At 39.0% G+C, this 25,803-nt stretch overlaps 1 protein-coding gene across 2 annotated transcripts in view; it reads left to right on the forward strand.

Annotated features, from left to right (window-relative positions):
- The window catches only part of MICU2 (mitochondrial calcium uptake 2), a 155,312-nt gene extending 131,733 nt beyond the window's left edge, over positions 1 to 23,579 (forward strand). For both annotated transcript variants that reach the window (XM_035542478.2, XM_050713559.1), the window contains exons 8-12: positions 8,319 to 8,416; positions 16,685 to 16,856; positions 17,142 to 17,250; positions 19,910 to 20,067; positions 20,374 to 23,579. In XM_035542478.2, the coding sequence (XP_035398371.1) occupies positions 8,319 to 8,416; positions 16,685 to 16,856; positions 17,142 to 17,250; positions 19,910 to 20,067; positions 20,374 to 20,478 (642 nt within the window). In that variant the 3' untranslated portion in view covers positions 20,479 to 23,579. The remainder of the gene's footprint in view (positions 1 to 8,318; positions 8,417 to 16,684; positions 16,857 to 17,141; positions 17,251 to 19,909; positions 20,068 to 20,373) is intronic.
- Positions 23,580 to 25,803: the final 2,224 nt, after the last annotated feature.

The raw sequence follows: 25,803 nt of genomic DNA on the forward strand, positions 1-25,803 counted from the left end.
TAACAAAAATATTAAATAGTTTCTTAGCAGATTGTAAGTGGACTTTAGCCTATTCAAAAGATGAATTAAATACATTTGCATAGTACAGCTATCTTGAAATTCTGTTACAATTTTTCTTTTGATTTTTCTGTCTTTTGTCTCTCATAACATAACATGCTTATAAGCAGTGAATGTGACTATACTAGGAGAAATTTCTTTACTAAAAGGGTTGTGCAGCATTGCAATACACTGCCCAGAGAAGTGGTTGAGTCACCATTCCTGCAGGTATTCAAGAAATATGTAGATTTAGAACTTAGTAGCATGATTTAGCAGTGAACTTTAGTACTAGGTTAAAGGTTGATCTAGCTGATCTTGGAGGTCTTCTCCAGCCAGAATGATTCTGTGATTATACATCTTTGCCCTTTATTTCTGAGAATTATGGCAGTCAGTATTGCTTTCAAGCAAAGCAGGTAAAGCATAAAACATGGCTTTTAAATTGACAGTGTTTTTTGAAAGCTGGGATATTTCAACAGAAATTTGCTGTTTCAGATAGTTCTTTATTTCCATACTTTCACAATTTGCATACAGGTTGCTGTTCTTTCAAAGCATTCCTAGGATTGTTTCTGATACCAGATGAAAAAAAAAATGTTACTGATTTATGAAAATAAGATTTAAATGGTAGTCTGCAACTTCATTTAACCACCAGATATACATATCCAGGTATTTTCCCTGTCCACCATGTAGGCAAAGGTCCCAGTTAGTCATTTACTGTTTAGAGATACCACTCAGTACTCATACTGTGTTAGGAAAAGTAAAAGCAGCTGTACTCCTAGGTCCTTGCATCTCTGCCTCCTTTACTGAGAGTTTGAATACAACTCTAAAATTCAAAATTTTACCAGTTACAAATGGCCCTTGGCTGGGATTACAGTGAACTTGGTTATTTAAATAAGCACATTTCAGTTGAAGGATTTACTTTTTCCAATGTTAAAATCAATGCTGGAAAAAAAAAAAAATCTGCCCAGCCTTAACCAGTCCAGTTGTTCAGAAATCTCCTTGTTGACTTTTGCAGAGCATGCAAACTGATTTGTTCATAGCATAGGCATGCACACAGTGAAGGAGAGATGCACGCACACTTACAGAACCATCAGTCTGGTGATCACTAGACTGGAGAAGTGCAGAAGTTAACAGGGGCAGTGACTATCTTACCTGGCTCATCTTCCCCATAGGCCAAAGGCAATGCTGCATCTCTCTTCTTAGCACAACCATTCTCTTTCATGTAAGACATCCAGCTGAGCATCTGATCTTCCTTCTTGAAATGGGAGAGGAATGTTGCAGTGTTATAGGAAAGTGCATGAGCTAGAAGAGTTTGGTATATTTTGAAAAACACATTGTACAGTTACATGCACTAGTTGCTTCTTTGTGTTGGTGCCCAGAGTTCCTTAAAAAGGTAGTTCTTTGTGTTACATGCATTAGCATTCTGGTAGTGAAAACAGTGCTAATGTTTGCAGGTATTTGCTGTACAGCCCAGTGGTCTGGAGGAGGGACTTTGCTCTTGGGCCCTTCAATTTAGATTAATGAGTTATCAAGCAGTTTCAATACCTCTAATTTAATATGCTTTGTGTAATGGCTAAACTTAGAAATTAATTTTAGCTATTCTTAGAAAAGGAATGGCAATACAGAATCTTCTGTAGTTGTTCTTAAAATTGAAATACCTGCATTGTTAAATTCCCAAATGATTAAATGTATGCTTCTGAATTCCATAGTGAACACATTTTTATACAAAGTATCTCATTTCCATGCATTTTTTTAAACATTTAACTAGTACTTGGAGACACAGCTGTTAATCTCTTTTAAATGGTATAATTTTAGACCCACAAATGGATATTTTCCTATTTATTGTGTATCACTTGTTTTAGCCTGTCTACTTCTCTTTTTTCCCCCTTTTTTTTGTCCTAAGAGAGCTGAATGACATTAGTCGTTCACACATTTATCACCACTTATGACCTTCAGGCATTGCAGCATTGCAATCCATCTCCTCAGCCCCAGAGACGGAGTGGGCCATCATAACTTGTCCATCCACTCCTTAGAATTTCTAATTAATTTAAAGTTTTCTGTCCATAGCTTCAAAGTCTGCAAAGCCCTGGGCTCAGAATAACTAAAGACTGACTAAACCAAAGGGAGGAAGGAGGTGATTAACAGCCATGGTCTTCTTGTGCAGTAATACTCTGTAACAGGGGTACCACATATCTGTGCAGCACATCGAATTTTCAGAGGATGTGGCCCAAGACTAAAATTATTGTCCCTCCCAAAAGAGTGCATCATAAATCTTGTCACCTTTCACTTTTTTGCAATACACATTTCTTCTTGAACTGCCTTCTCCAACATACACGTGCATGTTTTGTATCAGCCAATTAACATCAAATTCCATTGAACAGCTTTTGGATACATTAAAATGAGGATTGTTGCTCTGATCCTGCATGTTTTAAAGGAACCTCTCCAGGAAGGTAAATCCCATAAAGATCCAAGCAGTACGGCATCAAAATATTCAGCTATTAAAAAGCTGCTGGGTTGCTCACAGACAAGGAAATTATTTTATTTTTCCACATAATTTGATGACATTATAGCCTCAAGAGAGATGAATAAACATCCTTTCTGACATCTTTCTAGATACCTGTTGTGCAAGTACATTACCTTGGGACTGGACAGTGAAAGTCTCTCCCACAAGGAGTTCATCTGGAAGTCTGCTGTGGTCACAGCAGCATTGCTTTCCATTTTACAGACGTGAGGCAAGGTTCCTCCTTTAGTCTCTGCTGTGTAACCTCATCTGAAGCCCTTTCAGTTACAGAGCTCAAGATGCTAGTTAGCAATGTGGGCTCCTCACAAGCCAGGAAGGACACAGGGTCTGGCCTGACAGCTATAACAGCTGTAGTCCTACAATCAGAAGTTGTAAGAATTTGGTAATAAGGTTGCTCTGCTCTTAGGACTACATAGTGCATTTACTTATAAAATTAATTGGAATAAACTGGAAAAGCTGCACGTAATTGGGTTCAATTGGCACTATGTGACAACTGGCACTGGGGGCCTGAATGTGGAACACCTGGGGAGGTGGTGGGACAGGGGGGGTGGGGATGTTGGTGACAAGCTCTGGATCTGCCTCAGCGCAGACAGCAGGGAGCTTCAGGTGTGCTGGGAGCATGCATGCTTTGCCTCGGAGGCCAAATTAACATTAATCAAAAGAGCATGCTTCACAGAACTTAATACCTCCTGAGGGGCGTCCTCATTACGAATTCTCTACTTTTTATGGAAATTAATATTTTTAAAGCATGGTGTGACAGAGAGGCAGGGCCTGAACTCGTGCAAAGAATTCACACCAAAGCTGCTTCCCCCCACTGCCACTGCTGTGCCTTTCAGACCTGATTCAGCAAGTATGGGTCCCTCTCACCCTGCTGGCAACAACTCAAGTTGGAACCTACTCCTACTTTTGTCATAAAGTGTCCCCACAATGTCTGCTCCTGGATTAGCTTTATCCTCTCCACCTGGAAAGCTTGTTTATTCTATATCTCCTCAGGAACAGAGGCAGGCCTTGGGGTGGGGCGCTGCAAGCAGAGGACCAGTGACAAGTGGTGTCCCTCGGGGATCTGTCTTGGGACTGGCACTTTTCAATATCTTCATCAATGACATAGACGATGGGATTGAGTGCACCCTCAGCAAGTTTGCAGATGACACCAAGCTGAGTGATTGATACCAAAGATGTAATGTCATCCAAAGGAACCTGGACAGGCTGGAGAAGCAGGCCAGTGTGAACCTAATGATGTTCAACACGTCCAAGTGCAAGATGCTGCACCTGGGTCAGGGCAATCCCAGACAGGAGCACAGACTGGGAGAAGAACTCATTGAGAGCAGCCCTGCAGAGAAGGACTTGGGGGTTCTGGTGGATGAAAAGCTCAACATGAGCCAGCAGGGTGTGCTTGCAGCCCAGAAGGCCAACTGCGTCCTGGGCTGCATCAACAGAGGGGTGGGCAGTGCGTGGAGATTGTCCTCCTCTACTCAGCCCTCGTGAGGCCCCACCTGGAGCACGGCATCCAGCTTTGGGGCCCCCAGCACAAGAAGGATGTAGGGCTGTTAGAGCGAGTCCAGAGGAGGGCTGCAAAGACGGTCAGAGGGCTGGAGCACCTCTCCTGTGAAGAAAGGCTGGGAGAGCTGGGAATGTTAAGCCTGGAGAAGAGAAGGCTCCTGGGAGACCTTGTTGCAGCCTTTCAGTACTTAAAGGGGCCTTATAAAAAGGTTGGAGAGGGACTCTTTACTCGAGTAGATAATGATAGGACAAGGGGGGATAGTCTTAAACTAAGAGAGGATAGATTTAGATTAGACATTAGGTAGAAATTCTTCACTGTAAGGTTAGTGAGGCACTGGAACGGGCTGCCCGGAGAAGCTGTGGATGCCCCATCCCTGGAGGTGTTCAAGGCCAGGCTGGATGGGGCCTTGGCTAATCTGATCTGGTGGGAGGCATCCCTGCCTATGGTAGGGGCATTGGAGTTAGATGATCTTTAAGGTCCCTTCCAACCCAAGCCATTCTATGATTCTATGACACTCATGAAGTTACATTTTCCTCCTAGATCAAGCCATTATTGTACAGCATAGCCACTCCATAGCATCAGCTGTCGTTAAAAACAGCTAACCCCCAGGCAGTGGGAGTGCTCAATGTTGTCAAATGCTAGATCTAAATTGTTTGTTGTTTAGAAACTGCTCCTTGGGATTTCTTATCAGATATTGTCTGTTATGCTTTGTATAGAAAAAAAAAAAAAGAAAAGAAAAAAAACCATGCACAGCTTAGCCTGTCTGTACCAGACCTGGTGTTTCTTGAATACTACCCAGTGAGAAAGTGTCTTGCAAAACATTCATAACTTTAGTATGGATTTACATGATTAAAGCTGATTCATTGTAAAATTACATGTTGCTCATTCTGGAGCCCTGGCTGGGCTGGCTGGGCTTTGCCAAAAAAACGACTGCTTTTGGAGATCTGGATCTCCCAGTCTCACTAGCTTGCCCGTTTACAATTTTTCTGACTGGCTGAACATGGTAGGATTAATCATAATGGATGCATCTTTAAAAACTACTTCCCACAACTGAATTATAGTTCTTATAACTATAGAGTTGCAGGATATATATCCCAACAGCTTGGAGACTCTCAGAATGACAAAAACCTTGATGGTCTTGAGCTATGTTTGAAGGGAAGCTGCTTAGATTGAAGATTAGATGACCTCCAGGGATAGAGAATTCTTCAAACCTGGCATGAAGATTGCAAGGATTTAGTCTTAACTTCAGAAAGATCTGTGTCATCCCTAGCAGATAGAAATTAATATATTGTTCTCCTTGACCCTCCTTTCTTTACTACTGTTCTTCATACATCTACTCACCATCTATCCATCTATCTTAACAAAAAAAAAATCAAAAATATGTATTATTTTACATTTTCTATTAAAGCAATATATTGTAAAGCAAATGCCATCTCCCAGAAAGCAAGTAAGAGAACAAGGAACATATTACAGATTTTAATCATGATTAATACTTTCCAGTCATGCCTCAAGCAAATTCTGTGATGAAAGGTGGTAAGAATCCAAAGACAGTAAGTCTATTAACATTTCAGATGAGTTTTGGAAATCAGTTAGGTACATTATTATGGAAATCCTGTCTCACTATGTGATACATTTCTCGGTGGCACTTGTTGCTGCTTGCTGCAGTATCAGGTCCTAAATGTCAAAAGCTCAGTGGGGAGGTACAGGATTAGGTAGGTCTGTTCCCGTGACTCACTGTTTGCAGCATCTGTATTAACAGTCTATGTAACATTAAAAGGAAATATTGTGTTGTCTGATTTCATTTAAAAAGGAATAGTTGCATAATTCATCAGTTATTAGTGCTTTTGTAAAGTGTACAAAGTGTTAAAATTGCTCTAAGGACATAGGCTCATGCTTGTAGTATGTACATGCGTGTTCATTAGACAATATAGACTGGAGTGGCACCAGAGCTTGGTCTTCAGGATTCTCTGTCTGAATCAGTGGACCCAGGAACATGTCTGAACTCCTCAGCTGAGATACATGTCCCTGCCCCATTCCATGCTTGCATCAAGATGAGAGTCAGAACACCACCATCCTTTCTGCTCTGTGTGCCTCAGTTTTCTGTAAAGCACACAGCCCCGGAAGTTGCTGTAGTGCACCTTCTAAGGACTGAAGCCACCAGACACATCAGAATACAAACTTTCACTCGATTTAGATAGTGGTTCTGTGACTGAAAGCTACTGAAAGTCTGATCCTTTTTACAGCTGCATGATTAGGTTATCATCTCATTCTGATTGCCAAGAGACATTCCAAATGTAAGTTGTTGTTCTACCTAAGCTCAGGAGGGCAAGGTGTTGGAAATATTAATAGAGCTCTCATTATCTTCTAACAAAGATTTGTCATGTTTGTACTAATTTATAGATTTCAGTAGCAAAAGCTCCTAATGATTCTGTGGACAAAAAGGAATTATGTACTAACATGTACTTTAATTTAATAGCATTAACTCTAGTAAAAGCAATTTTTTGAAATTTTACCCTTAAGCTGTAGCCCCTCTGGTCTCCTATTGCATATTCTGTTTTAAAGAAATGTACTGGTTTCTGGTTTTAAAATACATTTAGCTCTCACTAACAGAGTGTTTGGACATCTGCCAATTCCACTTTGGAATTTAAAACTGATAAAGAGGGTAGCCAACAAGTAGGTGCATATTTGTTATAAATCCAGGGATAGGCTTTGTCATCTTAGATAAGAAGAGATAGCTATTGTTTGTATGTCCTCTTCTAGCTTGTAACTAGAGAAACCCAAATAGAAGAAAAGTCTTTTTCTGTTGAAGTTTTAGTTCTTAAAATGTTATTTTAAACTTTGTTTTTCAGCTCACAACACGAAACTGATTTTAATATGGATTCATTAAATTGAAAGCATTAAATTGCATAATAAAGAGTTTAGTTTTAAAAATGACATCAGCAAATGTATTCCTTGCATTTTTCAAGTGTTCTTTGTACAAATAAGCAAAAAGCACAAAAAGCAGATTAGAGTGTCAATGCAGTGAGAAATACATTGATTCTTCTCTGATTCTTAGAAAACTTTGCATTCTGTCAATAGGGTTTGACATGCAAACAAGCATACACAAAAGGTTGACTTTTGACTTTAGAGAAAGCCTATATGAACATTTATGCTTCAGTCTTCTGATCAGTAATCTGGAGTGATTAAACTTTAGGAGGAGGGACCTTGTGGGTATTGAAATATTCTTTGCCTGCAGTTAGATGATAAAGTTCAATAAGTGCAGTTTGCATATGGCTTGAAAAGTTTTTTTTTCTCAGTTCACTCATATGTAGTTTGTATCACTGACATTTAGTGAATTGTGGCTTGCAGTAGAAGCGAGGAATGTTACCTCTTAACTATAAAATAACTGTGTCACATATGCAGTAAGCATGAAACACACAGTGGTCTAATGGGACTAGTTACTGATGATGCTGAAAGCTAAATAACCATTAGTATTAAATCTTATGAATAGACTCTTGTCTTTCATCTTACCTCTTCAACCAGATAAAAGACACGGAGGCTATTTAGATGTCATAAGAATAGTTTGTTGAAATCCCTCTGGACTTAAAAAAAAATCTCTCTTCATGTTGCTTAGTGTTTTGTTGCGTTCAAAGAAATGCCAGTATGCTAGTGCTGAAAGAAGAATAGAGCAGAAATCCAGCATTATGTGTGGTTTTAGGCTTGTTAAAGATGCTGTTGAGTTGAAAAAATGTGCATCCTTTTTCTGCAGAAACCTCTTCGTCAGATTTAGAAAATGTAGAAAAAATGAAGAACACTGAAGATTGGCAAGAAGCCTTCTAAGACCATATAATAATAGAATGCTGTGAAAGTTTGTGTTTTTCTAGTTTTATATATAGTTTTTAAATGACTGTAACAAATTAGAAATGCCTGACTAAAAACTTTTTTTTACAGAGATGTTAACTTTATTTAAAGCCCCTATTCACCTAAGCATAAGGCCTTTTAAAGATTTAACTAGCAACATTCTCAGTTCTAATAATAAAATACACCAAAGGTGGTTGTAAATTGTACTCAGCTTTCATACCAAATATTTAGAAGCAGTGCATATACACAGTGTAACCAATTGATGTGAAAGCATTATTCAGCTTTGAAATTCTTGTGTGATAGCTTTGGGAACAGTAATTAAATTACAAGCATCTCTTGTGAAATTCTCATTCAAACAAATATTTCCAGATTCGTTGTGAATAGATAGTAATAATCATACTTTTTTTTTTTTTTTTTTTTTAGGGAGCAGAACTGGAAGGCTGTGATGTTAATACCATCTTGTTGGTACATTTCTTTGGAAAAGAAGGAAAGGAAAAACTTCGCTATTCTGAGTTTTTCAGGTATTTTTTCAACTAGGCCAGCCTAACAGCAACCAGTCCTGTTTCTACCCCTTTACTTTGCACCAACACTGGCATTAATCTGACCCCACACTGAGTTGGATCAGAAAGTTAAGCGGGTAATAATCAGGAGACTGTTCATGATTTTGCATGATTAAATTTCTGGTTTAGCTCCTTGAATCAACTGTGTGCAGGAGAAATTGAATGCTGTGGTGGACTCAAAAGCAGCAGTGGGGCTGGAGGCCATGAGGGTTGAGACTACCATTCTAGGCAGCTCTGCAATGGCATAGTGTAAGACAGTATGATTCATGTGTATTTTACTTCTTCTTGATCACATCACCAAAAAAGTGTCTGCTAATCAATTACACTTTACTAAGTTGAGATGTTCCCCACCCCATTACAGCCGTCATGGAACAATACAGGCAATTTCTCTGCTTGCTTCAAATTCCAACTTTTGTTGAAACTTTCCTTTTTTTCTCATCCTTTGAACTACTTTTGCAAGGGGATAATGCAGATAGATATTTCGTGACACATCAGAACTCGGAATTGTGGCAGATGGTAAACAGAACATCAGATAGAAACTTCAGTGGCATATCAAGTGTCCATTACTGCTGGAAAGAGCACTGTATGTCAACCTGTTTCATTGTAAGCTTTGCAAAATCAGTTCAGAGAAAGTTTTAAGAATGGAGTAGGAAATCATACAGTTTATGCACCATGCACGTGTCAGAAAGATGCTGTAATACTTGTCTACATCAGAGTACAAAGTTCTGCTGTAGTTGGTTCCAACTAGAAAACCCATCTGGGTATCAGCTATTAGTGTTATATTGAAGGACATCCTTCCTTCAGTGTTTATTTCAGTCAGTAATGATGACCACCACTTACACAGCATCAAAACTTAACTCTCTGTTACTTGGGAGATCAATTGCTACTTTTAGTATGAACTCAAGACACATCTTGCTATGTGAACTTGGGCCCAGAATCCAAATGTACACTTTGAGATAAATACAACTTTTAAATAACTAAATACCTGTGTGAATCTTAACACACATCTTGAACAAAATATCAAGAGAACATTATCTACATTAGTATTATCTTTTCTACAAAAATAATTGGACATTTACAGACTGTGAATGTAAACTGGGATAAATGTTTATTTGAATTTTCAGAATCAGGGGAATCTTTGTCATCGCTCTTAAAAAATGATATTCTTGCAATCAGTAAATGTTTGGGGAAAACCAGAGTGAAAGAGTGACAGTTTTCCTAGGTCTAAAGAGTGTTCCACTCCATTGGCTCAGGCACATACCAGCCTTTAAATAAATAGCCTTTCTCTTTTGAAGACCTCAACTCAATAGGAATCTTAGTAAAATAAGTTCAAGATGCCTATAGCTCCCTTCTCTATAAATACCATAGATCCTCTCAATGAAACAAAAGGATGAGAGCACCAGTAAAAGGTTGTGTTTGCATATACAGTGTAAACTGAAATGCCTCAGGTTTTAGATAAAATCCTACACTGACCCAATGAGGTATTACATTGATAAAACTATGTACCTAGTACATTCAGAACGTGTAGGTTAAAGACCTTTGCCTACCACACAGATAGAGGCCTGTAATCAAAATCAAACTCCCACATCTTGCTCCTAAAATCTGTGGGATAAGTGTAAGGTTTAATGCAGGTAATTTTTCAACAGTGGCAGTTATTTTTTCATAGAGTTGGAATGTGCCTCTTTATCACTGCATAGACACTCCATCTCAGTTGCAACATGACAGTGAAGTTTGTTTAACACACAGAAAGGTGAATAAAAGGATCAGTGTCTTTTTAACCTGTGTGAAGATATCACTTTTCACATGATTTTATTTGCAAGTAAATCAAGCACATCATTTCTGGGTTCCTATTGTTCAGAGAAAAAGTGATTTCTATCTGATGGCCTCTCATAACATTTTACCTTACGCGGGAAGCTATTGTTGGCTGTTTGATCAAAGTGCCACACTGTTTTTACAAGAGATGACTGATGAGCTGTACAGACATAGATCATTGTCAAAAGCAGAAAATAATGATGGTAAATGCTTTTATCATTTTCCAAGTTCTTGCCTAGAAAGCTTTTCCATTGATCAGTGTAGTACCTAGTAGAAAGTAGGGGTGATTAGATTTGATTAGGACACACTAAAACTTGTCACATTAGTTAAATACACAGATATTGCAGTGCTGTAGAGTCTCACAGGTTTGAAACTTGGGGGGAAAAAAAAAGAAAAAAAAAAGCAGGAATGCTCTCTTTGTAAAATTTCACTGTATTTATACAGGAATTCAGAAAGCTGAGACTAGTGTTCTCACCTCATTACTTACATGTATATTCCTCATGCTCCCTATTCAGTTTGGCTGACTTAAAAAAAAAATCCTTTTGTAAGTGTGCAACCATCTGTATCTACACTTCCACCAGTGATGTCCAACCCTTTCAGCCCACAGTTCAAACATTTAAAAAATGTTGGACAGCGACAGTCAATATTTCAGGGCAGTTAATTTGCCTTGTTCTCATTTCTTTGTACTCAAATGGCACAAAGAAAATGAAAACTGCATCTTCAAGCAGTGTGGTGCTCAAGCAAGCCACCTCTTGTGCCTTCCATGCCACAGCCCCAAATACAGGAGGCACATTGACTATAGAGGGGGAAGATGGTTAACAATGCCTTCTGTGTCTCTCCCCAGCTGGTACATGATTCTTTAGAAATCATAGTTAGGGGATACACACAAGGACAGTCCTCAAACTGCTTTTTTACTGGACACAAAGAATGAGACCATGAAACAATATCAGATCATTTTCCAACTTTTCTTGGGCTGCTATGAGTGTGGAAGTAAAAAAGTAATCTTTCCTTACATACTTTGTGATACCAGTCAAGCTCTTTTCTTGCTATTTTACAGAACATAGTCATAGTGGGTTTTTGAGACATAAATAATTTTCAGTCTTTTCCTTCCAAAAATGTTTCACTTGTCCTTTAAATTCCAGCTATATTGTATGTATTGTTTTTTATTCTGAGAAGAAAATTACTCACTTTTTTTAGGTCTAGAAAGTATTTCTTCTTGACAGCCACCGTGGTTTTTTTTTCTGAAAAAGTCTCTTACTGATCTTATTTAAGTATGTCTAATCCCAAATAAAAGAGGAGACAGTAATTCACTCCCTAAATAGTTTATGACTGCTATGATTTTTTCCTGTAATCTGTCCCCAAGCAAGCTTAAATCTGTCACAATCTCCTTTAAGAAAGAAAAGAAAAAGTGGAGAGAGTATTGAAAGATTATTCAAAATTGTTCTAATCAGGGTTTGGGTGTGGGGTGGGGTTTTTGTTTGTTTGTTTCTTTTTTTGGGGGTAGCTTATGAAAAACTGCTTTTCAGTACGGTTAAACAATTATCATCAAACAGTCATATAATGAAAATTAATGTTTTAAATCCACCTCATGTCATTTTCTTACCTGATTTGTTGCTTCCAAACCTCTCATCAAATAATAGAATTTTGCACTAGAAATGTTCTTTAATCATTGTTTCTTCTTTACTTTCTTCTTTAGCTCAAAAGTCACTATTTGTACAGCCATACAGAGAACATGCCTTTCCCTCTCACCTGTCCTGTTTCTCTTTCTTTCAGTGCTTTGAAATTCCTTTGTACATTTCATTTGAAACCCTTGATTTAAGAAACCAGAATGATCTAGACTGAACCACGCTTCTAGGGCTGAAATTTATTTGTGCCAATGCATGGAGGCAGAATCTTGCAAGTAGCATCATCAACCAGTGGTGCTTTTGCTGTGGTGATAGTTTGCACATTTCCAATGATTTTCATTTAGGGATTTGGAAATGCTTTAACAAAAATACAATTATTGTTGTCTCTTTATTCGTCTCAGTACCTGTGCTTGTATCTATGTGTGTATGTATGGCTATAGGCCCCTAATTCATGTAGAGATTACATGTCATGCAGCCAGAATCAGGCAGTGAGAAAGGGGAAGGGATGAGAACAAAATCTGGCTTTCTGGTTGTATATTCCTATCACAGCTGAATCTGAGTATTTCCCAAATATTTAGTAATAAAGCTGAGAAGAATCTGTTTCTTCCATTCCTATATACTTATCAAACAAATTGCTTGATTAGGTTCTACAGAGTGCTTCTAAATGAAAGTGAGTAGTTTTGTTATGTTTGATTTGGAAACACTGAGAACACTAAATCAAAGGGTGTTTTGCCCATAATTCTGAAAATGGTGAAATTGATTAACTGTCTTACCTCTAGCAAAGCTGAATTTACGAGTGTGTATTTAAATGTTCTGTGAAGGTTAATGGTCAAGCCCTTATTAGATTTTCCATATTCTGTTCTGGAAAAGTCATATTTGCAAAAAAAAAGGCAGCCTTGCAGCTGCTTGTAGCAGTCCTTTATTGCAGAGAGGGTTATCAAGTCTCCAACAGGACTTCAGCGTCTGAAGAGGAGCCAAAATAAAGTACAAATGCTAGGGTGGTGTACTCACCTCTATCTTTATTGTCAAGTTTTCTTCTTGCAAAACCGTGCCACAAGCACTGGTCAGTTCTATGTTAGAGTATTGAAGCTCTGTACAGACTTTGAATTCAGACCAAGAGGTATAGGAAGGAAAACTTACCCTAACCCTTCCTTTTGCTTTTCATTCTACTATTTTGTGTGCCATAAGGAAGCTAGCACTTCATTGCAACATCTCAGGTTGGAGCGAGAATACCTGCATTCTTGAGGTCTCCCCACTTTTATTACATTTTCACTTCTATTAAGGCTGAGTTGCCAAAGTCTTGAGAGACTCCCTCTTTCTATAGATCTGTAAAGCACGTTACAGAATGTGGGCTAAATGCTGATAAGGTTTCTGGATGCTGTTGCAACATGATAACAAATTTGGCCATTGGCCTTCAACGTGGGTGTTTCAGAGAGTGTGGATAAAACAGCCTGTCATAAAGAAAGTACTGTCTGTTCCCTGCCTTTTCCCCATCTTACAAATTTATGATTTACCTTTTCTTTTCATTATTTAGAAACAGGACTTGCTTTTATTTTCAAGCTACTGCAGTGTAAGAGTATTTCCAGTGTAGTTATTCTTGAATTGAAGAGCACATCTAAGATCAGAATCCTTTTCCGTCTTTCTTCAAAGTCCACAGCCATTAGGAAAGCAGGAATTTCATCAATATGCTTGTTCTTCCCAATATCTGAAGAAATTTTGAAGGAAATTTTAGCTGAAACTTGCCACACCGTGATCCAGAAGATAAAAAAGCAAGTATCCCTAGTGGTGTCTTGGCATATAAGCATCAGGTTTTACTTCCTAACCAGAAAGTTATTTTTAATAAATTTTAATAACTTTCTCTTGAAAAAACTCATTAGGATTTTTAACTCTCACATCTGGGAATAAGAGTGACCTAGAATACTGATGCGATGATTCATGGTATTTTAATTTTTGTAATATGGGAGACTATCACGTTTAAATTTTAAATTACACATTTCAGCTGTTGCTCCAAGTAGCATTTGGTACAGCAGGAAATCTTCCCACTCCAGCTTGCCAGGAGCAAGCCTACAAGTTGAAATGAAATACCCATTAATTTTTTTCATACCTAAAGAAGTAATTCCTTCTCCCCTCCCTAATCCGATTGGTGCAGGAAGGTGCACGGCTGTTGTGCAACAGTTGGTGTGCAGTAACGTTGCCTGGAAGCAACCGGAGAGGGTAAGAACCCAGGCCTGAGAAAAGGCAATGGAAAACCCACAGTGAGACAGGAAGATACAGTGCCTCGTTCTCTGTCGGACTAGAAGAGGGTGCAGAAGCAAGCATATGGCAAAAATGCCTCAGCCAAACCCTTCACTCTCCTTGGCTTTGCTGCACCATTCAGCTGGCTGATGTGTGTGGCTACATAGGCCACCAGCTCCTTCTTTGGCATGTAGGAACACTTGGTCTTTCAGTTGTCCTACCTTGACAGGGAATGGCCAGAGGGTGGGTCACTGAGGGTTTTGTTTTTAAGTAGAACCTGCAAATACAATATTCAGGAAAGATGGAAGAACGTATAGTTGGTCATCACTTGTGGCAACTGACCAGAACAGCTAGTGACCAAGAGTTATCTCCCCAAGATAAATACCTTATACTTTTAGGAATAGACCTTATGCCTGTCACAAGGTGCGTCCACATTTCACAGAGTAAAAGACAAGAAAATAAAACACTAAAATGAACACTATCCTGTTTCCCTGTATCCGTATCTTTGCCATATTTCTGAAAGTGACCTCGTTTTCAGCAGCTGCTCCTTCCCCAGACTGCATGTTACATGGTTTGGAGATGACAGTCACAGCTGCAGGTATTGTTCTGCATGGCCTCTGCTGTGGCTTCCAGCCAAGCAGAAGCCACACGTCCCAGATACTATCCACTCTCACTTTTGGTGGACACTCCCAGAAGGCAGCAAAGTCAGTCTCTGTTGGACCAACTCCATGGCTGCTCTACAGCAGGTCCTGCCTGCGTGTCAGGGAGGCCCCTGTCCCACTTATCTGGTCACCATGAGCAGATACAGTGGGTTGAAAGAAGTGGTCTGAGGATCGGGGTCTTCAAAACAGAGAGCAGCCAGTTTCTGAAAGGCTGTTGAGGCAATGGTGCTCTGAGTTCCCCCAGCCAAAAAAAAACTTCTGCTGCTCACGCTGTCGCTCCTCCACCAGCCCATCTTGCACACCAAGGGCATGCACGCAGCCCTACAAGCAGCCCTACAACCTTCCTCCAGGTGGTGGGACAGGACTGCTGCTGCCAGCCTGTGCTGGGCCATCTCAGGTTTGCGAGCTGCAAGTGAGCTCCTTCTGGTCCTTAAGACAACAGCCTGAATCTTAAATTCAGTTCCAGTGTCAGGCTTTCACTTACCTGCATGTCCAGAGCAGTGAAGCACTTGTTGGCCCTTTATTTGCATGTGCAGCTCTAATTATCAGAGAAGAAAATACAAGAGAGAGATTATGCTGCAGGAACAGTCTTCAGCTAAACCCTTATAGACTTCACAGAGCTTCAAGCTACTAATTGTCCGAGTGATCTCATTAAAGAACTAAAGATAGCTGTGCAGGCTAAAACGCCTTAATTTCAGGGAAAAGAATTCAAATCCAGTGAGGCCATGCAAACTGATGAGCAAATGAGCCTCTACTGCTCTTTGCTACACAGACCCTTGGCTGTCCTCTTCTCCAACTAATTGCTTTGTCCCAATATAGAAGTATTTCATTCCCCCCGTCAGTAATTTTTGCAACTCAATAAAGCACTGTTCTTTTGATGTAATGAAAGGATTCTGGCAGGCATGGTTGTGTTTTTAACCTTTATGTTCACTAAAAAAAAAAGCATTTGAAAAAAAGCATTTGTTTGTACATTGCCCCATCTTTAAATGGCTCACACACTATTTTTTTTCCTTCTCAAAATTCACATCAGGCCAGAAGAAATGATAATGGCCACACAGAGCAAACTGGGGAAACTCGAAGTTACACAGTTCCAGCTTCTGTACCTGCACGTTGTTACTCGTTTCTTGTGTGGATTTTCTTATTCTCCCTAGAAGAACGGGTGGTTCCTAAAACCCCTAATGTTCACACCGTCCTTTCTCAGACAGCTCTCTTCCTACCTTCCCAAATACCTGCAACATCATTTTCTGTGCTCTTCCAAACCCTCTACATGCCATCTGTAATCCTCACTAATCCGTTCTCTCATGAGTGCAGAACTGAGTTGCCAAACCCCCTTTTGCAGTTTGAAGCTTTGCAGTCTGTGAGGCTTTTAGTCATCTTTTCCTGTAGTGATGATTTCAAGTTTCCTTTTCTCTTTCACCTCTGTGATTACAGGGGCCTCTTCTTTCTAGGTACTTTCCAACCTTGTCATTCCTCTCTCATTAATATGAATTTTCATAAATCCCGTGTCAGGCCTTTAGCTACCATGTCCTTTTTCACTCATTCTTTATGATACTGCCTCATCGATCATTTTATCTAATTATCTGCACATTTTCAAACATTTCTCTCTCGTGTCTAAACTGTTGTATCTGTACATTATCGTAGCAGCAGAAGTCTCTGTGCGCAGGCTTAGGGAGCACCCTGCTGGTGTCGTTACTGAAATGCAGCGGTGGGAGCAAATCTGCACCCACAGACAGGTGCAGTCAAACCAAAAGCATTTTAAACAATGATGTTGATAGTATCTGTGGTCAGGAGTTAGTCTAGTCCTCCTCCCAGGAGTTAGTCTAATGCATTTAGTGTAGTAGTAGTGATACAATGATGCTGGTATTAACTGCTGGGTAATATTTGTTCATGCTTAGGTTCATGGAAAATCTGCAAACAGAAGTGCAAGAAATGGAATTCATACAGTTTTCCAAGGGTTTGGATGTCATGAGAAAAGAGGACTTTGTGGAGTGGTTGCTGTATTTCACTGATGAGGAAAACAATGAAATTTACTGGCAGAATGTGAAGGACAGATTTGAGGCAGGAGAGGTTGGTACATACACTATGCTTTGTTTTGCTTCCTCATTTGCGTGTACAGTTTTTCATTTGAATACGAGTATCTGAAAATATAATTAGTTTCCAAATGAATTATGACAGCTTCTGAATCTTATGCAAATAAGAACAATGACAATTTACCAACCGAGAAATGTGAATATTGGCAATGACTAAGTAATCACAACTAAATAATAGGTCCCACCAAATTTAAGGAAATAGATTTACTGGGGTTTGAATGTATTATTCTATATATATCATCTGAATTCTTTGATTCCTTAGAATATCAGTTTGGAAGAATTCAAGACTTTTTGCAAGTTTACAAACAACCTGGAAGACTTTTCTATTGCCATGCACATGTTTACTGTAGCTAATCGTCCTGTTAAACGGGGTAAGTGCTACTCAGCTTCACCTTACCGTGCTTCATTTATTTCAGCCTACTGTCTGCCTTCTCCATGTGCTTGTGTAGTGCTATGTAATCATGACAAGAAAAACAATGTAGTAAAGTGTTTTTTAAAACAAAGATTTGGGAAAGTTGCTTCTTTCCCATGTAATAGAAATAAGGAGCAATGCAACAAAAATTTCATCTAAATACATGCGCTATTTGTTACAATTCTGAGATTGTTACCTGTTTGTTGTGCTTGAAAGGCAGGTCTCCTAAGCCATTTGAAAATAGTAACATAAAAACTTCCTGAGGAAAGTTGATGAGACATAAACATTCGTTGAAATAAATAATTGATTGGCTCATTTGAAAAAGGTGAGAGTGATGTGATAAGACAGGAAGAAAAATCAGTATTCTCGAGAGGGAAGCATGAAGATTGTTTAAACCAAAGAAGGCCAAAACTGGGGGGTTTACAGCTGGTGACTTTCATCACTAGTTAATCCAGCCTTCAGGAAGGGTTTAGTTTCCACAGCCTCTCTAGGCTATTCAAGTGCTTAACTGTCATGAAGATGTCTTCCCTTGCTCGAGACTACAGCGACTGTGTCTTACCTCCATGCACCCTGGAGAAAAACACGGCTCTGACTTCTCCATAACCCCTTTTAGGTAGTTGAAGGCTGCAGCTAGATCCCCCTTTGCACTTCTGTTCTCCTCGGCTCCCTCAGCTCCTCTTCTTTCTTCAGATGCCCCAGTTCCCAACCATGTTCATGGCCCTTCTCTCTTTGGTTTGTCAGTTTGGTTTTGTCTCCTTCTTGTCTGGAAGGAGACAGATTTTATTTGCACAAGATGTACAAAGAGTGGAGAAGAAAGAGGATGAATAGTGAGATAATTGTTGTAAGTTAGAGTTTAGCTCACTTCTCTATTATCACATCTTTAAGTGCCAAAGGATGATGAGGCCAATAGGTGATGATCACTCTGGTGATGTTTCTTTGTAAAAGCTGATTCCTAACCTACAGGCAATTGTGAATTTCTTTATGCACCATACTGTGATGGAAAACAGTGTCTGAGATAACTCATGGATGTTACATGTATACGTTTAATCCTTTCCTAAATCTTACTTACTAATTCTTATTTTACATGTGTGCGCATGTATTTATTCACACACATATGAATATTTATCTAAATATATCAGTCTTTTGGTCCTTCCCTTTATTCTAGATTTTTTTTTCTTCCAAGTTCGTAGCTCATCTTTTCTCTCTGATAAGATGACCTTTCTCGGTTTGAATGTTATTATGCTCCAACGTTTCAGAAGATCCATCTCCTTTCCTTCATGTTCTATTCAGAAAACTGCAGTGCCACCTCTAATTTATATTTAGCATAAAGAGCTGAAACAGTTACATTTTTAAAGACAAAATTAAGACTCTACTATAAGCATAACATATTTCACGTTCTTTTTAAATTGTGGTATATCCTTTTACAGACAGATTTTCAACTTAATTATATTTAAGTCAGAGGTAAATGAATCAACTGCATTATCAGATAAATTGTTCAGAGGTAAAGATGAGAGATGAGTCAGAAGTGATCTTTCCTCTAGTAAGCTTCAAAACTAATCGTATTTATGACGTTATTTATAGACAACATTTATCTATGAAAGCAGAACCACAATATTACTATATTTATCATTTAGTGGGACAATTTGCTGCAATGATCTACAATACTACTATAACTGTAGTAACCTCCAGTTCCTCCTTGAAATTCACACATCTGTGATGCCTTCAAAAAATGCATCCAATTCATGAGGTGTGATTGTGTTTGCTGTAATAAGCAATAACCCTTTCACTCTTGCTATCTTCTGTTTTATGGCAACCCCAACACATTTTCTTATTTTACGTGAGTCAAAATTCCAAATCTTTATACCACAAGACCAAAAGTGGGGATACTAAATGTTACTGTAATACACTTGGTGTAAAGAGAGGCCAAAAAGCTGAAGAGGAAAGTAGGTCTCCAGAGAGGTATGACAGCTTTTTCTGCCCTCAGTCCTCAAAAACTCTTCCATTATAACTCAAGTGAAGGTAGCCTATGTCTTAATAACTCTTATTACTCTTAATAAGTAATAAAGTTACAGGTATATAAAACCATGTGCTGTAAAGAATATGTTAAGTATTTGATGGTGGGTGTTTCTACAGAGTTCCTGAGGGGATTGTTGGAGTATGTTGTGAAATACTGTTCTTCAAGGAGAAGAGTTTTATTATAGAATTAATTCCTTTGAGATAAAGTGATAGTATTCTTTATGGGACTGTAGTGAGGAAAACACTTATCATCTATATACACAGGTGTTATCCAAAAGTATGTAACTTTTCAGCATTGAGCTACTTCCAGAAAAAGAAAGAAAAGAAAAAAAAAAGAGGAAATAAAAAAAAGAAAAAACACTTGACAAGCACTGCATCTCAAAAGTCTATAATGCAGTTAATAAAGATTGGGAAAAGTTGAAGTAAGCTCAAGAATGCATGAACTGAGATTTCCTAATATAGTCCACTAATTCACACGTCCCAAATTCTTCAGTTAAAATATCCACAAGATTTTGTAAATTGTACAGAATCCTGCAGTTTATGTGCTTTGCAATGTCTTTTCAAGTTCAGTCACCTGTGATGTAATATTATGTCCTTACTAGCTGAGTTCAAGAGAGCAGTGAAGGTGGCAACAGGACAGGAGCTCTCAGATAACGTTCTGGATACCATCTTCAAGATTTTTGACCTGGATGGAGATGACTGCCTCAGCCACAGCGAGTTCCTCGGAGTCCTGAAGAACCGAATTCATCGAGGTTTGAGGGTAAAAAGCCAATATTGTCTATTATTCCCCATTACATACTTGTTTATAAATACCAAAGATTATTGTTACGACTTTCTCATTAACGCTTTATAGAAACACAAGTAGATAGTGAATGGAAAGGAATTATATTTTAAACTTAAGACTCCTTACTGCTTATGAATCTGGGAGCACTGCTGCCATCAAGACTAGTTATTATACGTGTGAACTATGGGAGCAGCAGCATTGCTTTACATATTACATTTACACAGTCTGTGAATAAATGCATTTTTTGTGTAAATGCTAAACATGCTCTAACTTCATTAACAGGTACCACAACAGCAAGGCATTCACGGTTACTGGAAGTGTGTGAAAAGAGAAAGCATTAAAGGAGCAAAGGAATTGTGGAAGCAAGCTGGGAAAAGCCCTTTTTAAGAGAGTCCATTGTTCTTTTGCTATAAATGTTGTTACTTAGTGGTTTTTTTTGTCTGTCCTGTTTACATAACAGTTGAATCAAAAATACTCTTTTTTACTATAGCTAAACTTTAACCCAATTTCTAATGCAATAATTTTGTATTGTTCTAGTGCAATCAGTTTGGTTTACAGAACTGTTATCACATTTGACCTCCATACGATAACACTCTTGCTCTAGGGAATAGTGTTGTTTATTCCCTTGTGGAGTCTGACCCTGCACTGTAGCATATGGGATGCGTAGGATTTTAAATGGCCACTGGCAGGAACATCACAGCATTGTTGTCTCCTGCTGGAAGAGTGGTCACCATCTCAGTCAGCCACTAACACGGCAGTTCTTTCCCTGGCAAGGACAGAGGTCCAAAAGGCGAAACCACTTGTACAATCCATGCAAATCAAGTAATCCGAAATCAAAAAGGAAAACTCGTATGGCTTGTGCCCTCATTACTGTGAACTGCTTGTGTGTTAGTTCCTGGTGGATGGTTCCACCAGGTCCTGTGTGGATGTCTACCTTCATGATGATACCATTAAACTGGAAATACAAGACTGCTGATACAGGCTTTAAAAGTTATACATTGATCTATGAATGTGCATTGAGTCTCTCAGACCTCTTCAACAAATAGTATAAATGAGAAGCAAAAATCCTAGTTCTGTCACAAACAGTGGTAGCTACAATTTGAGCCATAACTATTTTGCTTTAATTGTATTGGTAGAAGGTAAATGTGTAATAAATATTTACTTTGTCTCAGTAAAGGTTGTGACAGGGAATGCTGCAGTATCTCAGGAACACAAGGGTGTAATAAGCAAGTGCTGGGGGAAAAATAAGTCAAAAAGGTAAATAAAAATGTTTATTACTCCAAATGCAAAGCTAGTCATAAGAACTTAAACAGTAAAACAAGGAATAGATCAAAATTAATGTTCACTAGTTATAGATGAACATTTTTCAGCTGTAACATGGTGTGTGCATCTATGTATACACAGATGTGCATGATACGTGTGTTTTTCTTACAACCTCAGGAGCCTCTAGTCCCAGATCCAGATTAGTCTTCCTGTTTGGACAGTGTATGTAGGAGACAGACTTACTTACAAAGCTGTCGAGGTTCTTCCTCTTTGCCCCCCGCAGCTGTCTGACTTGCCTAGGCTGGGGTGAAAGGTTGACCTTTCAAGACAGGTTTGTGATAACGGGCTCAAAAGATGGACTGAGTAAATGTCTCAAGAAAAACAACCATCTCACCACTCCACGAGGAAGTATCCATTCCTTTTAAGCATGACACTAGCTGTGTGATTCTCAAAGATGTATATAAGCTTGATAGGAGGTGTTTTGTTGTAGTTTGTTTGGGTTTTGGTGGGGGGAGCCTTGAGAAGAGGGGAACCTTCCATGATAGACAGATAACCAGAACAGCCCTCACTTGGTTGGGGGGCAGGAGAGATTGCATTAGGAAGCCATAAAGATCCCACGTAAGGAGTACTGAGATTGCAAATAATGCTTTTGGTATGCCAGTGGCCATCAGGCAAGCTTGTGCTAAGGAGGAGTCCTCCCAAGCCTCAGCACAGTGGTCTTTCTAGAGAGGTTGACCAAGAAGTAAGCAAAGCAGCAACATGCGACTGCCCGCTGCTCTTCCCTGTGCAGCTTTAACTTGGAGCTTTAACTTAAACTGTGTCAAAGAAAAATGCTTCTACTTGTGTGATCTCTGGACATGTACCACGAGTCATCCACCAGAACAGGAGCATGCCTTTGTTAGTGTCCTGAGACCTGCCTAGAAAATCAGGTACCAATGACTGCCAAGGATACCTTTGCTTCCCTCAGGAAACCGTCAGGATGAAATAAAATGCAATAAATGCCTCTGCCTCTCCCCCTTAGACTGAATTGATGGACCTGCTCTGTGGGCAACAAGAAGTGAGGCAGCTGTTTTCACTTTGTGCTGTTGGAAGCTGCTTGTTTCTTCTGGTGATGGGAGCTATGAGTAAGAGAGAGCAACTGGGGGCAAAGGTGGGACTGTGGGGCTGGCATGGAAGTACCACAGCCAGTTTCACATCACCAAATAAATAATAAAATAAAAAAAGACACAATGAAGCAAGATACGTATGTATCACAAAAGCTATGTGCTCATCCAAAGAGGGCTTTTTTCCAGCTCTGCCTTTAATGCAAAGCTGCCTTTTACTTGTTGCTGTTAATATTTTGGCAAATATTTTTTTTCTTTGGAATGGAGATTATTCTGTAGCATATTATTCTGTGAATTGTTAATAGGTTTATGATGTTCTTTATTGCTTTTGTGGTTTCTTTTGTTTATCAGTGACATGCTTCCTACAAGCTGTTTGGTTTTCTGTTGGAAAAATCAATCCATCTAGCTTTAGTGTATCTAGAAGTGTAATGCCTCATTGCTCATCTGTATCTGGGTTCATGCAATCAGCAATATCTGCTTTTGGCAGCAAGTTACTAAAAATGGATTTCAACTTTTATTTCTTAGCAAATGATCTGGTGTCAAGTTCAGAGGAAAAAGAAAACAGATCTGCTTATTTTAAAATGAACTTTGTGTCTATAGTAAATAAGAAATGGGATAATTGATCAGGAATTGAAGTGCAGTTAAGAAACATTTTCTACTCTGAAAGTACAACCAGGAAGGAATTCCTCTGAAAGCCAGGGAAGACTTGTCCCTGGAAGAATCAGGCTTTGTGTTTAACTTGTAGTCGATTTTTGTTTGTCTTCACTAAAAAGATTTGCAAAACAGTCTTAAAATAATTTCTCAGATAAAATATCTTAGACTGAAAGAGCTGTTTACATAAGTGTTCAGATTGATCTTGTCTTTTAAGGAATCCATCATAGTTTTAACTTTTTTTTTAGTTCCTTGTAGTAACTGTATGGTATTTGCAAGCTGTCTGTCAACATTGCTCAACACCATTTCTTTAAATGTTTATGCCTACTGCCAATATATCAGTTAAATGTATCAATTATGACTTTTTTTAAGCCTTCCTCTGAACAGAAATATATAGAAGAATGAAATAAAATCAGATGTTAAAAAAAACCTCCATCGTTGCTTATGAGTGTCATTTGGAATAAAAATGTATACGTTACATATTGCGGAGGTCTCAAAAATTGATTCAACTTTTTTTAAAAAGATACACAAGGGTGAGTACAAGTCATTTACAGAATTTTAGTTGTATTGCCATAACAACACTTTTTACGTTTCTTTCAGTTAGTTTAGTTTAAGATAATTCTTATTAAGAATATTAATTCTTCATTGTTAAAACAAGCAAAGGCAAAAATGCAGTGTGGTATAATAGAACTAAGAGAAACTCACTGGCTGTTTCTAGAAATCAATTTTGGTTTCTTGATCCGAACTCCGTTGTCATTGTTTTTCCCTGCCCACATGTCTGTTGAACCAGTTATTACTGAAAGTGTGAACAATATATTCAGTCCCAATATCGAGCTTTGTGTGGAGAATACATAAGCTTTTTTCAGTCCGTGCCAATGCCTAGGAATTACAACCATTCTGCCTCTAGACTCCAAAGTGTTTCAGAGCTCATGTGGAATTTTGGGTGTAGAAACCATGTCTTGGCTCTGAAGAGTTTACAGATTACACTCTTATGTTATCTAGAAAACAGAGATGAGACAATAAGATAAACAAGCCAGGCCATGGATTACGTTTTTGTGGCACTTCTGATGTCCTGTGTGTTTAACAAAAAAAGGATCACTGCCAAATAAAGGGCTAGAATGGGAGAAAAAATCAGATAGTTAAAGGAAATATTCAGACATATTGTCCATACTTTGACTTAGGCGTAGAGATGGATCAATAAATATACATTGGGATTTTAAAATCTAGTTTTCTTCTCATGGAAGAGTGCATGCATGTCTTGTGTCTTCAGATTTAATCTTTCCTGTAACACAATCACAGCTGGGTCAGGAAACTACTCCAATGCAGGAAAAAATCTTCAGTCCTTCTGAACAAACGAGATGTATCCCAACAAGCGGTGTTGTGGTCATTATTATGGAGATCCAAGCTGACTGAGCGGCAGCTCCTGCAATGCAGCTGGTCGCAAGGGAAGCATGAGGATGAAACTGGTGGATGTAGACACACACTGTTAGCACCCAGCCACCACAGAAATTCCTCCCAGAGAAACTGAAGATGTTGCCCAACAAGAGGTAGAAAGCCCTCTTGAGGAAAGGAACCCTGGGAGACCTGAGCATGAACAAAATTAATTCACAAACAAGCTGTACACTTCATTCTTCTGCTTTTCGAAGGTTTCCTGCTGTCTTTGTTGATTAAACAATCCCTAGTTGGTTCAATAACATAAAAATTATGCAGCGTGTGTGGAGGCAGATTTCCCATTAGGCTGGTATTGGCTTAGTTAATAAAGTTTTCGGTTCATTAACCAGAGAGCCCTGGTGCAGAGCTCTCCTCTGGTTGGTTCCCAGGTTCCTCTGGTGGTTCCCAGGAAACACGCTGCTGCTTTGTGTGCACTGGCCTCCCAAAGCTGCTCAACCCACCTGTGAGGTTTGAGAAAGAATGCCTCATTCCTTGGAGAGCAAAAAGCCATGCTTTCTCACACCCGTGAACCCAACGGGATGCTTGTGCTTTCCTTTTCAGCCCCTGGCTGAGCATGGTCTGCCTTTCCACACTAACCAAGGCATGGAAATAAAATGGAAGGCGACAGGCTCCAGGAGTACATCCTCTGCACCTTGCAAAATGTAGGGTTTGTCTTGGCCTCGTTTCAAAAACGAAGATTTGAAAATTTGGGAGGAGGGATATCCTGTAGTCAACGTAGAGAAATGTCTGGGATTTCAGACACCAGCGAGCTGCTCCAAACCACCCTCTGGAGGACCTCTCTTTCTCCATGCGCTACAAAGGGAACACAGAAGATGAGCTTCGCTAGAATAAACTTGTACTTTAGGAATGCCTGCTTTAGTCATAAATTTTAATGGACCCTGAGTAAGTATATTTGCATTTGGACACTTTTTTTATACATCAAAGTGGTATTTTATGTGAAGGGTGAGAACTCTTAGAAAGGAGCTGTTTTAAATCTTTTATGAATTGGGACCTTAAGGAAGTAGAGTATGAAATAAGAACCGTCTAACAAGCAATTTCCTGGAGAAAGAAAGGACTGCAGGACTGTTGTACTCTGTGCCTCACATCCACCACATTAGCAAAAATTTGTCAGTTTTAATATCATCAAACGGAATAACTAGTAGCTCTAAATCATCCCCCCTCCCAAAAAAAAAAAAATAATAAGACTTGTCATTATGGTGGGTTTTATTTCTCTTTTTTTCAGAATACAGATTTATTTTTTTTA

This window comes from Cygnus atratus, chromosome 1 (genome assembly GCF_013377495.2).
Source record: "Cygnus atratus isolate AKBS03 ecotype Queensland, Australia chromosome 1, CAtr_DNAZoo_HiC_assembly, whole genome shotgun sequence".
NCBI classification, from domain to species: Eukaryota; Metazoa; Chordata; class Aves; order Anseriformes; family Anatidae; genus Cygnus; species Cygnus atratus.